The sequence below is a fragment of the Rissa tridactyla genome, chromosome 18 (assembly GCF_028500815.1).
Source record: "Rissa tridactyla isolate bRisTri1 chromosome 18, bRisTri1.patW.cur.20221130, whole genome shotgun sequence".
NCBI classification, from domain to species: domain Eukaryota; kingdom Metazoa; phylum Chordata; class Aves; order Charadriiformes; family Laridae; genus Rissa; species Rissa tridactyla.
In genome coordinates this window covers 7982656-8000962 of record NC_071483.1, presented here as the reverse complement: position 1 = coordinate 8000962, position 18307 = coordinate 7982656, and the positions used below count along the sequence as shown (strand labels likewise).

General features: G+C 50.3%; 1 protein-coding gene across 1 annotated transcript; it reads right to left on the bottom strand.

Annotated features, from left to right (window-relative positions):
- Nucleotides 1-9322: 9322 nt before the first annotated feature.
- On the bottom strand, nt 9323-11516 carry CITED4 (Cbp/p300 interacting transactivator with Glu/Asp rich carboxy-terminal domain 4). Its single transcript, XM_054223903.1, has 2 exons — nt 11438-11516; nt 9323-11193 (listed from the first exon to the last, which is right to left on the bottom strand). The coding sequence occupies exon 2, from the start codon at nt 11179-11181 to the stop codon at nt 10567-10569; it is 615 nt and encodes a 204-aa protein (XP_054079878.1). The 5' UTR covers nt 11182-11193; nt 11438-11516; the 3' UTR covers nt 9323-10566.
- Between the last annotated feature and the right edge of the window lie 6791 nt (nt 11517-18307).

The following is an 18307-nucleotide window of genomic DNA, read 5'->3' as shown; positions in this document are numbered from 1 at the left end:
CCTGATTCTGTCATTTTCTGGAACACCCCAAGCCCTCCCTTCTAATGATTTGGCTCTTATGGACGAAGCCAAGAAAGCCTCTAGCATCTTTTGCTACGGTTACAGATCTCTTATCCCACTGGCCTGACAATGCTTAGCACACGTAGGATAGAGCTGGGACTGCAACTCTTCCCACAACTATCAACAGAGAAGGACACAAAAGCAGTTCTCTCAGAAATCTCCCTAAGTTGGAAAAGAAGAGTCATTTCACCAAAGTTGTCATTCCAGGGCCAGCAGGTATATGATGTTTTTCATGTGCATTTGGTGCTGGGACCTGATCACAAAGCTGTGTTTTCTCCCAGGATCACATCAGCCTCTACCTCTTGCTTCTTTAGGCATCTTCTGAAGTTGCCTGACAGCAGTTTCAGACTCAAATCTGGGATCAGCCTTTCTCTCCAAGTTGGATCATTTGTTGTATCATTTTGTCGAAGTCCACAGAAGGACCTGGCTTGTCCCTGAGACGCAGAACAGCCTCTCGTATGAAGGCAGGTGGCTTCCTTGTCAAAGCTGTGTTCCAGGGGTCCATCCCACCTCTGTCTTAATCAAAATCCCTGAATTACCAATTCCAGCCCTCTAGCCCAGGGTGCTGTATCTACTGTGAAGGCCAGCAGAGAGCATGATACACAGCAAGAGGTTTTTTAGAGGATTTCTAGTGCCTTGGCTGTAGAGTATCTACAAAACTCTTGTATTCTGAGCAGGTGACTGTCTCACATGCTAATGGAGGAATCTGGACTGTTCTTAAACGCACATGTGCAAAACCAGTCAGTTTCTTTCTCTCCAAAGAAACAAAGGGATATTTCATTATTTTATTACAAGAACTATTCCAGTTTCCTTAGTGGAGAACTGGATCTGTTCATTCATTGATACTTTGCTCATTTGTTCCTATTGGTATGTTGCCCTCGTGGTTTCATTTCTGCTATCTTATTGGGAAAGCCATATAATTAAGAAAAGAACTAGGAAATTAGGATGGGAAATACTGTTTAAAATTGCTAATCTTTGGAAATTCATTGTTGCAATGGATTTACTATATAATTCTAGTACAGACTGTCAGTTCCTTGTGCGTGGCAAATGTTACTTGGGATCAGTATATAAGCCCCTCTCAAAGAGGTTTATATACTAGAAAAGTTCTTTAACAGCTCAGAATAAAAAATACGTTTATTGGCTGAGGACTGTAATGTCCATTTGGTGTTTTCAATAGTCTCTCCTGGACTAAAACATCTTCCATGAGGTTTTTGAGGTCAAATCTAGCAGATAACAGATGATCTGTAATACATTTACTCCAGGTTCCCACTTGAACCTTGTTATCCATGTAAAAATTATACACCCAAATATGACAGACTCCAAATGTACCTTAAATCACATCTGAAAAGCAGCGCTGCTGACGTCTGAACAGTACTAGAGGCTCCTCCTAGTCTCTGACAATCCTGTTGAGAAATTACAGACTTTATTTTATGGTTTGCCAAATTCTCTTATAGACCTTCCTCCTTTGAAGAGTAAGACTTAACCTGATGTCTGCCATATCCTGTAGTTCTGGGAATGCTGTAAGTCTTTACAGGCTATCTGTTGTCATCTACATATGGATGAATCTACAATCATGTGGCCTTATCTTTGTGGAAAGGAGCTGTGTGCATTACAATTATGCCTTGGTTTGGATTTTCAGTAGAATTTACCTTCAAACCAACAGATTTTTTTCTGCAAGACTGATGTTTGACTGTTGTTCTGAACCCTAGGCACACACTCTGGGGCTCTGGAAGCAGAGGAGATGTTGAGCACCACCAGCGGGACTGGGAACACCCCAGAAACAATGCTACCCATTGCCTAGCCCCTGACCCTGTTCTCTCTCCTCACTCGCAGGGAGGTGCCATGGTAAAGCTCAGTTTTAAGCACACGTTGGAGACCATGCATGATGGGTCAGAAAGCAAGCTCTGCCCACAGGGGCAAATATCTTACCTCGTCCAGTGTATTCTGGAAAGAGAGTGACGTTACCAAGCGAGATGCAAAAAGGGTTACTGCAGCAAATAACTTCTTAGTAGCAATGTCTATGGCTGGGGATGGGAATGTGCTGCAGGCCATTGTGTTGGGCCAGCTTTAGCTCCCTTGGTTCCTCTTGCTGATTTGCAAAGCTCGATGTGAACTGGGCTGGAGGTTCACTGTGACACAAAACCGCTGCTCAGCAAGTTTGGTGTTACAGGTACAGATATGGGACTTGTGAGCTGATCCTGAATAATTTTCAAAGAGAAGTCAGGCTGGATCCAATGCCTTTCAACTGCCATGATTCTCTTACAAGTGGCCCAAAGTTTGTGTGGTTTCACTTCTCATACTGACTTAGCAGCATCAGGAGTAGGAGAGAGAGCACCTCTTGGCTCCTCACTGGGAGCCTCTGCGTCAGGGATGGAGCGTGTCGGGATGTGGGAGCAGGAACTTCCTATCCTCCATTCCTCAGCACCAAGCAGGAGATAGCTGATAGTCAGTGGTGCATGGACTACATGGCTAAATGAGGACGTGTCAAAAGAGAACTTCTGGAGCTGCTAAGGGACTCAGGAACTGTTTTTGGTGTATGCCTTGGAAGAGGTCATTGACTCTTCTTCTCTCAGGCAGGTAACACCATACATCTCAGAGAGATCCTCATCAGCAGTTGCTTGTGACCTGGGGATCTGGAAGAGGGAACAACATGGATGTTTCTGGCATTCTCATAAGGAGCCTGAACTCTAGTTTCTGCTGTGAGCAATAAAATCACCTGGTACACGGCATGCCCTCTTAGTCCCCCCGGGGAGAGGCTGCAATCTCACACCAAGCCAAAGTGATTTTGCCCCATTGTGGCAGCTTCGAGGCTCTTTGTTAGCAGCTTCTTTTATCCAAATCGGTCTTTTTCCGTGACAGTGCAGTGAGGCAATGCTATTGTCAGGAAGCCTGAGCTAACAGGCAATAACCCAGGGTCTCAGTGCTGTCCAAACAGAGTGTGTGATGGAGTTGGAGGTGGTGGGGTCATGTTTTCCTTGGGAGGGGCACCAGCCCCACAGCTGATACCTGCCTCTGCCTCTGTTTGTTGCCATTACCCTAGGAGAGCGGGGACATGAGGGGGGACTTACCTGCAAGACAGTAATGTGCAGAGTATTCCATTAAACCCCACTGTAAGTGTGGTGCCATTGTTTGTGTGAGGGGTGTCCTTAGCAGACAGCTTGTCTTTTGAGGCAAGTGCTATGATTCAGTTTGGGAACTGCACAGGATGGCATCAGGCACAGCCATAGTTTTATTTTCACAAGACGTTAGGATTTGACTAGGAGCATTTACAGTGTGGCTAGAAGAGAAAACCACATCTGAGACAGTTCTCTTGTAGCCAAGAATATGAAAGCTATTTGACCAAATATTTCTTAGTAACAGCGTTTTGGAGCTTGAGGATAAGGTAAATTGTAAAGACCCCTTTCTTCCTTACCCATCTAGTATTCCAGAGGACTCACAAGCAAAGTGAAGATGTCTCAAAAGCAAGTTGCATTCTCATCCTGTCTGTCTTCACCAGGAACAAACTGCCCCCAGAAATGTGCCATGGATAAGCAGAACAAAGCTTAATCCTGCTATTTCATGACCAAGGAAACTCAAACTGGTTTTCTTGAAGGCTTGAGGGGAGAGGGATGCAGAAACTGTGAGCTCCAAGATGAAGAGGAGCAGCATGGAGAGGAGCAGCAGATGGGACTCCTCACTCCAAACTTCTGAGGCAAATGCAAACCCAGTGATACAGGGTTTAGATGAATGATGAAGAAACAGAGCCCTAAAACTAAAATGAAATCCAGCATTGAGCTCAGGAGTGTCACCCTGAATACCACAGGTATGATTGTTTGTCCCTTGAATACATGTCATATGACAGAAGCCATCCAGGATCTCACAGGTTGAGCATTATCTCCTGAAGCCAAAGTGGCCAAGGTGGAGGGGCGTGGGGAGGAAGGTTCATTGATGGGAGGCTCAGAGACGAAAGAGTATTGTACCACCTCATGAGCAGCAAAGGGGAATGTCTCATGGCAGGATGGCATCAGTCTGTGGAAGTTGGCACCTGCAGCGAGGATGGGAGAATGATTCTATTGAGAATGCCCCTGGGAGGTGTCTGAGGTGGTGGGAGAACCAAGGCATGGTGCTGGGGTGCAGTTTTTAGGAAAATGGGTATTTGGGCAACAATCGCACTTCTACTTTAGATGCGGAGGTGGCCATCCACCATCTCCTGGGCAAAGAGTGCTCATAGGAGAGAGAACCCTGCCAGTACGTGCAGATGTGGCTACAAGTACGGTATCATCCCTTGGGAGAGATGTCTGGAGTCCTTGCATGCAGATCTCTGAAAGTATTAGGTCAGTGCCTGTGCCAGCCAGCAACCAACTGGAAGGGGAGAAATTAGGAAAGAAATGAGAGCAGTGCAGCACTGAAACAAGGGTCTGGAGAAATCCCACCCTCTGAAGTTTTCAAAATTTGACGGGACAAGGCCGTGAGCAGCCCAGCCTACCTTTGAATGCAGTCCTGCTTGGAGAAGGAGGTTGGACTGAGTGACCTCCAAAGGTCCCTTCCAGTCTAAATCTTTCTGTGGTTCTGTGATGAATGTTTAAAATATAGAACAGCAAGACCTAATTATAGCATTGGAGAAATCCATGACACATCTACAGCTTAAACCAGTGCTGTTCCCTCCCCCATCCCATAAAACCAGCGACAGGACAGAAAAAGGTGATCACAACAATCTACAACACAAAGTGGTTCTTGAATGGGGAGAAACTCAGAGGGGAACATCACAGGAGCTATAAAATCATTACTGGTGTGGAGAAGGTGACCAAGAAATGATTGGGAATTAGTGGACATCCGTCAGAGTGAGAGGGTGGCAGGTTTAAAATGAAGAGGAGCTTACAGAGCTTAAGCTTCTTATGAAAAGCTTGATTACATCTACATAACTCCCTTGTGGATTTCATTGGCACAAGGTATTGCTGAAGTAAAACGTACCTACCTATGAATTAAAAAGTGATTGCAGGTATAGGGTAGGTAGGTCCATAGCAGGGTATTTAACATGGTAAACACATAACCTGTGGCTCAGCACTCCTTGGACCACTACTTTCTGAAAGTTGTGAAGCAACATCGTGAGAAGGACCATGAACAATCGCTTGATTTCTCAAATTTCCTCCCTGACTACCCAATCGCAGGTAGAACAGGTAGGGCTAGACAGGCTTTTGGCTTGACTTTCCCTGGAAGTTCTCATTTGATGTTCTCAATCCCTTTGGCAGCAAATGGGACTTTGTCTCTTTTTGGCAATGCTCTTCTGGCTCATGCCCAAATTTCCAGTTACGGACAGTGAGGGCAGGTACACACGCAGATGGTTAACCTCCAAGCTTGGTCAGACCACAGGTTCCTGGGGTGCACAGCACTGCCTTGACCTGTGTGTGACAGCAGTGCCTAGAGCAGAGGGGATGCTGGCCCACTCATTGTGGTCCTTCCCAGGTTCACTCTCCAGCACCGAGTGATCTGTGGCTCAAAGACTTCCTGATGCAGAAGCAGGAAGTTTTTATTAGGGTGGATTTTTTTCCCCAAGTCTTTCGTCTATCTGCTCTTCAAAGCCACGTGTCTCAGCACATATCACATCCTGCAGCAGAAGAGGTGCCCTGGGTCAGGCCACAAGACCTGACAGACAGTTTCACACCCTGCCTCCAACATTGTTCTCAATAGATGCCTTCAACAGAACACAAGCACAAGGCAAGCATGCATGATACTGTGTGCTTGGCCAGTTTTCCAGCCCTTAGCTCCCTGTTGCTCTTGCAGCCTCCTAAGCCAGACATAATGGTTATGTGCTTACAGACCTTTATAGGTTTCTCTTCCAGGAACTTGTCTGGCCATCCCTCAGACTCTCAACAACCTCACATATCCACAACATCTTGTGAATGGGAGGTCCACAGCTCAACCATTCCTTGTTAGAAAACCCCACCTCCTTTAATTTGCTTTGAACCTGCAACTTGCCAGTCTCCTTTGATGCCTTATTGCTTGCACGAGAAGAAAGCTGAACAACTACATCCCTCCTCAGATACCTTCTGAAGAGTTGTGGTTAGGGGGGCCCTCAGACAGAGGTTGCCCTTCTCTGAACCTTTTCAATTTCCACCACATCCTCTCTGAGCCAGGAAGATGGTAGGATGAGGACCTTACACAGTGTCCAAGTTGGAAGTGAACCATGCAGACATACAGTGACATACAGCGATGGCCTCTGCTGTGTTCTTCCGTCCAGTCTTAACAGTTCATAACAGTCAACTGGCTTTTTGGTGACATAGAAGAGTTCATGTACCTCCCATGCTGTCAGGAAGAGCTTCACTGTTTGAGCTACACATTGCATGCAGAGATACCTCTGTTCATTTGGGTTTGAATCGTGCCCCTAAATTTGTAAAGATCAACAGATATCTTCCATTACACGCGGGGAAAGTAATTCCCTGGTTACCTTCCCCTTTCACTTACTTTATAAACCTCTGGCACCCATCCTTCTCCTTGCTGACTGCGAAGTCCCACTCTATTTGTGGCTTCTTTTGAGAAACATTACTCTGCCTCAGGTGTTTCCTCTTTCTCTAGTTTCACATTATCATTTTTCTGATGAATAGCCCAGAATTTTGGACAATTTGCTAGTGTGGGCAGTGCACAGGGTGCAGCTGAATTCTGCATTGATACTGTAGGGCATTCACTGTTTGATTGTTTTCTATTCCTCTCCTAATGATTTCTAACCTTCTCCCTTTGCTCCTCTGGCTCCTCCTGAACTGCCAGCTGAGGTTTTTCATAGGAACATTCCTTCATGTAACCTTTTCTGAGTGGCTGTAGCTAGTTTAGAGCCCAGTACTGCGTGTGAAGTCCAGAAAGATCAACCCTACACATAGCATTTCACATTTACCACTCATTGCTCATCTTATTGGCCAGTCGCTTACTATTAGCAGATCCTTTACCAGCTCTCTGCACTGGACTTTCATCTTTGCTACTCTGAATCACCAAGGACTATCGGCAAGCTTCATCACCTTGAGAGCACACGTGCTCAAAGACAAGGATGTAGGGAAATGCTTTGTCTTTCTGTACTTTCGCACTCACATGCTCCCAGAGGCTGCCTCTAGACCTGGTCTTCACAAGAATAGCTACAAAATCTCTTAGGAGTATAACAGAGGATATAACCAGCCTAGGTGAGGGGACGGGGTGGTTGTGTCCCAGCCGTCCCATCTGGACTAGGCAGTGGGGTGGGAGAACATTCCTTCTTCCCCAGCACAGAAAACAGACTCCTGGTATGTGCCAGGAGAGGTGCTTCCCAGCAGCTGCCTGCGAATGCGAACTCTCCACCTGAGTTCACTTCTGTCTTCAAAGCTCACAAACAGACTGGCACTGTCATCCAGCAATGTTTGCAGCGCTCTGCGGTGCCTGTAAGCCCCTAAAGATATTGGTGCTTTGGAGCATCGTCCTGCTGCTGGGTGAAGAGGTCAGTGCCAGCTAGATGAGAAAAGCAGAGTTCAGCCCGGTTGTATTTTGGGTGATCTTGGTTGACTTCACGAAACTCATCTGTAGAACCAGGTAGCTGGGTCTCCCTCTTTTGCCACCTGGCACCTCTGCTCACTGCATGGTGTCAGCCACCCTGCCAGGGGACCTGGACAGGCAGGCTGTCCCATAACGCAGAGTGGAGAGGCAGAACTGGAGCCATCCACGCTGCAGCTCGTGCTGCGGCCCTGTGTGCCTAATGCAAGGCACACAAAGCAGGTAGCACGAAGAGGGGTGGTCCAAACTGCACCCAAAGCAAGAAGTCATTAGAAAGGAGGCGATGATGAGACTCATCCAGTCCAAACCAGCCAGATGCAATAGACACGTGGCAGAAATTCTAAGTGTTTTTGGCCTGGGTTATCTGGGAAACCATAAAGGCTGACCACAATTAAGAGTATCTTTTGGGGAGATGAAGAGGTAACACACCCGAGGAATTCATTCCGGCTCTGAAGTTTGCATTTGTATGAAAGCTGACACCGAAATAATCCCAATTGAGCCCGCTAGGACAAAGCCCCAAGAAAATCCTGACTGGGACCCCTCCAGTCACTCCAAATCCCTGCTAACATCAGCTCCCCTGCTCTGACTTAGATCAACAGCCCCTGGCCCGGGGCACTGCACAGCCCTCCAAGAGGATGTACAGAAGTGTTCCTCTGTCCAGTTTGCATCAAATGCCAAGTGCTTCTGGCAGAGAAACACGTTCCTGTTACTGGGAAACCTCTGCAGAGGCTGCTCAAGTTGACACTCCTGCATCTGTGGGCTGGCCATAGCTCCCCACTCATAGCTGGGATACTGCAGGCCACAGTGGTGTGTCACAGTCTGCTCCCCCCACAACCACAACTGACAGCCTAGAACACACCTATTTATTTTGGGGTTCAGCTGCCTGCATTGATGAATAAATCCAGTTGCCAGCTCCTCACTGCTTACCTACAACCTGCTGACCAAGCCATCAGCTACTCTGCAGATGCACAGAGAAAGCAAAGCTCTTCCAGGTCTCAAACAGCCCACCACCATAGAGCTGACAGCCCAAGCAGGGCTCTCCTCTCCCACCTGCAACACAAAGCCCTGCCATTTACTTTTTGACCAGCTCTCCAGATTGCACCAAAAGGACAGGACAGGACTTTAACACTTGCTTTTGAATTGTTCAAGGAACAAGGCCAGGGGACAGACAGGCAATCCAAAGCGTGGTCAAAGTGATACAGCCACTCCAATACCAGCATCCAGAAGCCCATTGCTACAGGGCAGGGAAAGGACACAGGGCAATAGTCCTGAACTCTGCACAAGGACTACCTGGGAACCATTAAAAAAACCCCAACAACTTAAGCTCTGGAAGAGTAGAAGACCAAAGGCTGTCCTGGTTTTTAGAGCCTTTGTGGTACAGAAAACTGCAGCAGAGCTGCACCCCAGCTGTCAGAGCTGCACTTGGTCTGGAATAACGTGCAAGAAGCCACCAGCCACTCATCTGAGCACCTTGGGTCAGCCAACAGCAGGGCTGCAAGCAACGGCAGCCACTCTGCCGCAGGGCAGCTCCATCCACCTTCGGAATTTGCCCTCAGTACAGAGGAGCAGCATTTCATTCTCCCAGCCGTGCTTTGAGGACTGACTTAGTCCAAGCATTTAAGCTACAAACACAGTCGTTACAACTTCGGTGTCAGGCGAGGGACACCAGTGACGGGACCCACAGCCCACCGACGGGAGCTAAGAAAGCACTTCTCCCTGGTGCACGACACCGCACTGAGCCTGGGCCAGAGACAAGCACTAAACAAATGCACACTGGAGATATTTCAGCTTTTATTTGCAAATTCATCTGTACATTCTTGGTTGTTGAGTGACAGCTGCCAGGGGCTGTCAGCAGCAGGGGGCAGCAGCAACTAGGAGTTAACAGGAGCTTTCCACAGTGCCTGGAAACAAGAGACAGCAGAGGAAACAAAACCCCACTAGCTTTTACATTTAACCTTTTCTGAGTAAGGGAATTAGAAATCGAGTCATCTTTATCACATTCAGGAAGGTATTGGATTTACAGTCCTATGCGTTCAGCATACAGATCTCGGGTTGGAGTGACCATCTGCAGAGCAGCTTGAAAACTATCCCAGGCTTTCTTTTTTTGAAGCCAGCATCTTAAAGCTGCAGTACTCTCCATGCGTCCTTCCTAGCAGTCCCGAAGCCAAACAACAAAAGAAGCCCTTGCAAATAAATAATCATAGGAAAAATAAATAAGATTAGATCTTGAATATACAGTTGCATGGTCTTTATTTGGTTTCAGAGGTGGAAAAAAGTGGAGCTAGACTGCAGCTTTAAGCCTTACGTCTGAATCAGCCTCAAACACTCTGTAAATTTTACAGTTGATTAGCTCGGAGATCCAAAGTTCCACGGAGATGAACATTTAGGCACATACGCACACCCTTCCCCAAGGCATTCTTTATTTTGCTCAGCCAGTTAAAAAAAGCCTGCTGGAGGGGAAGTGCCCCTTCCCGAGCTGAACAGACAAGACTGAAGACCTATTTACTGTCACAGTAAAGAGTCCCAACAAATATCTAACCCCACCCATATTTGCAAGGGTAAACTGGTTCAAACCACGCACCAGGGAGACAATCCTCTCTCAGGGGATCCTTTAACTTCGGTGGCACTACAGAATCCTTGAGCAAATCCAGCTACCGGCAGGGCTGCCAGCTGCCCATCGCTTCCTGCGCTCAAAGCCTAGTTGTGGAAAGTCGTAAGTCCATTATTTCTACTTAAGCCAGAAATCCTGTTAATGCCATTTAGAGGCAGCTCTACAGCAAGAGCTCTTGATCTGCTCTCTCTTTGGGGTACACACCCCCTCCCCAGGAACTCCCAAATGAAAAACCACACAGAAGAGAAAAGCAATCCATTGCAAGCCAGTGTCCGATGATTGTCTCTTTGGGGAGGTCAGGAATCCAGGACAGGGCAAGGCAGGGGAAGGGAGGAGGATGGCAGGTGGAGAAGGAAGTTATAAACAAACTCAAAACCACCAAGACAAAAGGAGGAGCTCAAAGCCCCTCAACAGCTGATGGCACTGGGTTGCTGTTTGCTAACAAAGTCTGAAATGAAGTCAAACTCGTTCTGTCCCAAGAATAGCTCCGGCAGCTCCTGAATCCGGTCCAATCCCAGTTCCAGGACAAGGGATGTCAAGACCTCCTCATCTATGAGATCAGTGTCCATAACGTTCAAGGTCAGCGCTGGTGAGGGCATGTGCTGCATGCCTGGGTGCTGGCTTGGCCCCACTCTGTACTGCTGGGCACCAGCTCCCATGGGCCCATTGCTCATACCCAGTGGGTGACCCTGGTACTGGGTGTTGAGTTTTTGTAGGTGCATGCTAGCCATTAGCTGCTGGGTGCCCACTGGCCCCATGTACTGCTGCTGCTGACTCGGGCCATTGAACATCATCGCATTCGGCATCTGGTGGTGGCCCATCTGTCCGCTGAGGTTGGGTCTCGGCCTCATCGCACCATCCATGCCAGCCCCTCCGTAGGACATCATCTGACTGGCGGCAGGCAGCGTCCTCAGCACATGCTGCCCGTGCTGCGGGGGTCCCTGCAGCCCACTCACCCCCATGCGGTAGCTCTGCAGCCCGCTGCCACCGTGGCTCATGGACATCATCATGTGCTCAGCCATGGCTCCAGGCCCCTGCAAGGCGACACACGGCTCAGGGCAAGGCTCCCGGGGACAGCACCGCTTCCCGCTCCCGTCCGAGGATCCCGGAGCACCCCCCACCTTCGCCCCGGGAGGACGGCACCGCGCTGCACCCTCCCCGGCAGCCGCGCTGCCGCCCCCCCGCCCGCCGCCGCCGCACAAAGCTCAGCGCTGCGCGCCCCACGCACCGCCCCGCGGCCGCCGCAGGGAGCCGGGCTCTGCCCGCGCAGGTACGCACCGATCCGGGGCTCCGGCGGGCAGCGGGTCCGCGCACCAGCAGCGCCGCAGCAGCTCGGCTCGGCTCGGCTCGGCTCGACGCGCCGTCTGCGGGGCGCCGCGCTGCCGGCACTTATAGGGACGCGGGCAGGGGCGGCCCCCGGCCCGGCCCCCCGCCGCCCATTGGAGCGCGGCCCGGCGCGGCCCGGCCCCCGACGGGACGGGCGGTGCAATGGCCCGGCAGCTTCCCCGGCTGGCGGGCTGGCGCCCGGCACGGCACGGCACAGCACGGCACGGCTGCTGCTGGGGGCTCTCCGAGCCGTGCTCGCAACACGCCTCCTGGTCGCGACACGCCCCGCTGTCGCGACACGGCCCAGCTGGAGGGGGACTGGCTGCCTCCAGCACGTAGGGCACTGCCTTTGGCAAATCCCCGGTGTCAGGGCTTTGGGATCGGGCTCTTTCCTATTGGATGCGAGGTGCAGACACCTTGGGCAGGCTGCAGAGGAAAGGAATGGATGCCGTCTAGGGCCCCCAGCCCAGTGCCCCCAGTTTCTCACTGAAACCCTGCTGGGGGCGAGGAGCCCCCAGTGCACACTCTGCTCCTGAACAGGATGCCAAGGTCCAGCCGTGTTGCCTGGTGTTACCATCCCCACAGATAGTGCATGATCTGTCCTGTTTTCCATGTCAGCATCAACAAGGGCAAGGGCATGGAGGTGGCTGGGGACAATGAATGGTGTCCTTGGCTGGGGATCCCTCAGTGTGGTATGGACACCACAATTCTTCCAGGCATATACGGCTGTGGAAAACTTTGGTCATGCCTGTTCAATATCCCACTTATGTGCCTTGGGGTCAGGATGGGGCCTGGGGAGACTGGGGAACCTCAGAGAGGTCGTTTCTGCTCCCAGTGCATGCATGCTGGGGATGGTGGTGTGTTCATGTGGAGCACTAATTTTGAACTGTCTTTGCTTGTGTTGTATTCACTCGGCTTCCTGAGCAGGGACCCTCTCTGCCTCTGATACTGCAAACGGCATAAGATCAGCTCTCTAGAGAGAGCCGTTCCTCCAGGGCCTTCCTCTCCCACGGTGTCACCCTGACCAAGCCTTTCTACCTCATCACACGGCTGGCTGGGGCACAGGTACCCGCTGTGGAGGTCGCGCTGAACTTCCCATTCATACTGAAGGATGTACACACTGACTTTTGCCAAGTGCTTCCAGGGCCGCGGCATGCTGGCCCCTGCCGGCATGTGCCCTGGTGCAGCAGGCTGCTGGCCATCATGAGAAGGGTCCTCTCTTGGTGGCACTTCTGGTTGCAGGGTCACCAAAAGGATGCTACCATGCAGCGAGACCTTACCAGCCAAGGTGGTTCAGATTAGCGGCATCAACCGGACGGTTGGCCACTCTGCCAGCAGTGCCCTCCCAGCAAGGATGCACCCACATTCTAAACAGGGCTGGCAGCAAGGCGGATGTTAGAAGCAGAGATTTACTGGTTTAACTCTGTCTGCAGCAGCATCTTTCACCTCTGAGTTGAGTTTTGGCTCACGGGGTCCCAGTACAACCCACACGCTCACGCACTGAGCCATGCTAGCCAAATTATTTCACCACAGGCCTGGAGTACAGCGGCGCTGGTGCTGTCTGTAGGACATGGTGCTTTCCAGTAGCGTAGGAAAGCAGAGTGGTGATTTTCCCCTTTAATTTTTGGCTTTGAAGAGACCCAGAGACTTCTTTTTGAAAGATATTGGTGTTGCATGGTTACCCACTTGGGAGGTAGGTGATGGCAAAGTTAAACTTGCTGCCCCAATTTCATTCTGCCCTTGTGTGCTCTCCTGCGCAGCCTTCAACTGGATCACGGCTCCAGTAAAAACAGACAGATCTTTTCTGGAGACTTGGAGCAGGCTGTTTCATGGAGTTTTATGCGTTCTGCATATTCATTATGCTCATGGACCCTGTTGAGCAGAAGGAAGTGCCAACAACGCGTTTCAAAGGTTGCTGAAGAAGTTGTTTGTTGCTAACTGTATTACTTGAGAAATGAGGTCTAAGTATATAGTGTCATGAAAGGATTGAAGTTAGGCAGCACAGGCATCTTGGGTGCGTGCCTAACCACACAGCGCTGACCTGAAGGGTTACTTATGTGGAATATCTCTATATCAAAACACCTTAAACCAGCAGCTCAAAGTAGATAATGTCCAGAAGCCACCCGCCTCTGGGTGTGAGCAGCCAGGAACGGAAAGTGTCTTCTCTTACCCGGACAGAGCATAAGGCCATCAACCTCCAGGGTGTTCTGGGAGTCGCTTTTGTTTGTGCCACCTTCTGCTGTGTTAAGTGGCTGGGATGGGTTTCAGGTGTTGTTGGTGAGCCTCTACCTGGTGAATCAGTTGGTTAATTGTTTAATGTAATTATGTAATGATTGTTTTTTAACTCTAGAGATTTTGACAAATGCATTTTTTGGTGCTAATAACCACATGCTCACATACATATACCTGCCTGCCTGGGAGTTCACATGCAGATGCACGCCCAGGTGAGGAACAAATACAAGGGGAGTGTCTGCCTTCATCTTTGCAGATGCATCCAGCCAGAAAAGGCTCTCGCTTGGAGGAGGGGTGTGGTGTGTCGTGCAAGTCCTGGTCAGGGGCAGAAATCCTTGGATAGGGTGGGAAGGGGATCTCTACAGCCATTTGCATTACAGAAGACCCCAAGGGTGGTAAATGGCCCATCATTTTGGAAACAAGTTGGCAGATGAGAGAGCACGCTTGGTGAACACAAGTGTGAAAGTCCCCTCCATCTCTACACTGACTTATGTCCCTTCTCCTTTGGGAAGGGTAAGCCCAATCAGCAAGTCATTCAGTCTGAAAATAATTTGTCCAGAAATGGAGCTCTGTTGGCTGGGATCAGCTTTCTGATCTAGCTTGTTACGTTGTCCCCTAGAGGTTTCACCAGCATAATCTGGAGTGTTTTGAGAGGAACCAAGCGCCTGCAGAAAAGGAAGGGGATGGGTGACGTTGGGGTTGCAAGAGGTGTCTGTCCACAGATCTACAGTCTCCATGTTTGCCATGCGGTGTGCCATTAGCCTGTGCTCTGTGTCTCGAGGACTTCCTGTTCTTAAAACCAGTGACAGTTTAATTTACAGGGACCAGCGTAGACTCGTCTGCTGCATTTCACGCTGCCCAGCAGAGCCGTGAAAGGGCTGACTGGTCCCAGCAGCGTCTCTCTCACTGGTCTTTTTGGCCCAGAACAAGCCGTGGTTCCTCGTTGTGCTGAGGTCTCAAGTATTAAGGACCCGAGCCACAGCAGCTGTATTCACAAGGCACTGCGTATGACTGATCCAACCCCAGGTTTGCAGTCTCTCCCCCATCTCCCCATGCACCCACATCTGTTGTCAGCCCGTGGACAGACTGGCCTTGCTGGGAAAGCAGATAAACTGCCTGGGTATCAGATCCAGCCCTGGGGCTGTCAGTTGGTCAGCCCTGACTTAAGTCACCGCGTAAGCCACCTCCAGCAGTGTGTCATTCACAGCTTCCTGACATGGGACTTCCCCAGTCTGGCTGTACTGGTGTCATCAGCCCTGTGTTATCGAGGGTGGATTACCCCGGCTCAGAAATAATCAGATTGTTGCTCCAGTGGCACCAGTTTGGCTCTGCATGACTGGGGATGTGCACTCACTGCCTGTGTGTCTGTGTCCCAGGTCAAGGCATCCATGTGGGTGGGCATCACTTTAGGGATCTGATCACCAGCACATTGCAGACCTTTTCTTTTCCCTCTTCGGAGGGTGCTCGCAGCCTGATGTACAGCTAGTCTATGTCACCTAGGATTTTGTTTATGTAAAATGTTCCCTCAGATTTGATCCCTGATCATCATGCGTTGACTGCACGGCTCCAGAGGTGTTACAGTGGTAAAACCATGTCCCCAGAGCCTCCCAGGGGTGAGAGGTGGCACAGGCGAGAGCTTTTTGTAAGCAGAGATGTGAACACTTATCTTGCAATTTTTTGCATGTGTCACAACTGGTTCCTGCGAATTCCAGTTGCTGATCTACAGTCCAAGATCTCCTTTTTACAAGAGACTGAGAGCCTCAGTTTTGGGGAAGAAAAAAAAAAAAAGGAACGTTTTTATAAAGAGCTTTGCAGGATGTAAGATGTACCAATGAATGGGGAGTGGGTTGAGGGTTTTTTGGGGAATTTCCTCTAACCAAGCAATTCTTACTATGCATTTCAGTTTACAACTCACCCACTGCCGTGCGGTGTGATTTACCTTTGCATGCAGATTGCAGAACAATTTGAGTAGCAATGTGAGCTACGTATTTGGTTGCAGACAGAGGGATCTGAGGAACCCCGTGATTCAAAGACTCCTGGATGCCCAGCTACATCCATGCTTGGCCCTGCAGATATCCCGCAAGCTTGAAAGCAAGAAGACAGAAAAGCTAAATAGAAAGATAGAAGCTAAAGCAATTTGAAACATCATATGTTAAGGGAGAAGCTTGCCTTTGGGGGACAAATGTCCAGAAGAAGCCCCGTTGCAGCCCCCCACTCACTGAAGGACGAATACAGAGAGTAGAAATGCGCAGTGGAAGGCTGGAAGTCTGCAGAGCTGTGACCTAAACTGAGATCCATCAGGTATGACTGTCTGACGTCGCTGGGTCTGGGTCTGGCCGTGGGCAGACGCAGGGCAGCAGTGTGCATAAGTCACCTCCACATCAGCTGAAACTCCTTGGAGCTCTTGGCTATATCACAAAGGTTTCCTGAAGTATTGTTTTTCCAGAAGATGCCAGGCATCAGGTGAACTGCTCCTCTTGCATGCTGTTGGCTTGCAGTGGCTCCTTTGGGCACAGCAGCTGGTTGACTGTGGCATTTGGGAAGATCTTGGGTTGGACAAATCCAGATCTGAATCACTAAAGCACAGGTTTTGTTCCACGAAGGGTGGAAAATGTCAAGGGCACACAGCATATTAACAGCTATTAAACATCCAGGCAGTCATAACATGTGGCAGCAACCAGCTCCCACCTGCCTTTTTCTCCGTAAACCTTCTGTCCTCATTTAACCCGCCCCTCATCAAACAAAGATGGCACCTATGTTTTGGGTACTTGAAAAAGGAAGGGCAGGAGGGGTTTCTGAGGAAGACGGCACTGGGGGTGGGTTGCAGCTGCTAGAGCAGCTCACCAACCCATAGCCAGCTCCTTGCTGGTGCTACGGGCTCCTGGAGAGAAAGAGCAGCCACCAACCAGGCACAGGGTGGCCAAACAAAGCTGCTGGACTCCAAGCGGCACAGAGCCCACGTTGCCCACCCTGCAGTGCCAGGTTTTGCCAGCTGCTTTTCCCTTTCTGGTGGAAGGGTTACCAGGGTCCGACTCCTTCAAGGCCTGTCTGGGGGTGCACGTGCATCGCTTCTCCCTGCACCGCCAGGGAGTTGAAAGCTTTCCTACCTCATGTTTGATCATGTTGGGACATCCAATTTAATCAAATACTCACCATCAGCTGCTGCAGTTCTTTATACCATATCTTGAAAGGATCCTAGTGAATGTCTGCTGCACACAAAATGCTTTCCTAGCAGATTTGCTTTTTGGCAATCAGGAGATGAGAAAGGGATGCAATGCACTGTCATTTTTTGTTTGTTTAAGGACAATCACAGTGGTTTGCAAACCTCGACTTTGAAGCTGAGAAGTCCAGCAGAGGTCCAGCAGAGGCCATGGTGCTATAAAGACTGAACCAGGAGCAAATTCCGATGGAGTTTCTGCAGTTTGGCTTTAAATAAGTATGTCAACAAGCCAAGACTTCGAAGTTAAATTAAATATTAAGCTTCTTGACACAGAGTGTAACTGTGTCTTACAGGAGTCTCTGACAAAAAGAGCTGGGCGGATACTGGCCAACAGCAAATTATTTCAGACTCCTGTTACCAAACCCTTTTCTTGTCTCCGGATGGGTCTGATGTGGACAAATGAGGGGACAAGCACCATTCCCTGGGCAGGACATGGGGAATCTGTGGTGCCACCAGAGCCATGGGTCCCAGCATAGCCCAGCAAGGAGGCGTGGTGGGTCGGAGTTCCCCTGGGGCTTTGCAGCAGGACACATCAGCTTCTCCTGGGCAGGGGCCCCAGGCGCTACCAATAGTCGATGGGTCTGTGGAGTTGTCACCACACATGTGGACCACAGGGGAGGACTTTGCCTGGTGCAGTCACGACATTGTGCCTTCCCTCAGTGGTGCGCGTCGGGCAGGAACAGGCTCGTGCCAGCGTGGAGCTCCCTTGAGCAAATGCCTCCCAGATAGATGCCCAGGAGAGCGATGAGGTGAGTGTGGGTCTCACAGAGAGCAACCACGGGTGTCCAGCAAAAAAGATTTTTCATTAAGATTAAAAGAAAACAACAGACAAAGAATATGGAGGAAAAGCAAGGAGCCCATGAGGGGCACAGTGTGGCTCCTCTCCAGGGCATCGGCACTAACGGTGCTGCCCTGCCTGGTGGCAGCAGCATAAAGGTGCACTGAGCAGCAACCCAAAATTCCCTCTCCCCAGTTTCTGCATGGTAAAAGGGGCCTCCAGGAGAGCTGAATCCAGGTGCTACATTATCCTGCGATTCCTCATCTGCATTTAGATGGAAACAGTTCATAGAAGGCAGGAGGTGTTAGGCAGAGAGTAGCAGTGCAAATGGCTCAGGGGAGGGGGGCGAAGGGCAGGTTGCTCCCTGGTGGCCCCTCTGGATGCAGGGACTGTCAATGCTGAGAGCAAGCATGGCTAGTCTGCAGCTGGCGGCCAGCTCCAGGGAAATTGGGTTCTCCATTAACCCTTCTGGGACGGGGGAGCAAAGGTGCCGAGGAGGGGAAGGCTGTGCCTCTGCTCAGCTCTGCGGGAGCCTGCCAGGCGTGCCGGTGGCTCGCGTGGAAGCTCCCTGCAGAAAGGACTCCGGGATGCA

What these genes read in the sequence shown, in the direction of transcription:
- CITED4 (XM_054223903.1), bottom strand. Translation starts at nt 11,181, where the DNA reads ATGGCTGAGCACATGATGATGTCCATGAGCCACGGTGGCAGCGGGCTG.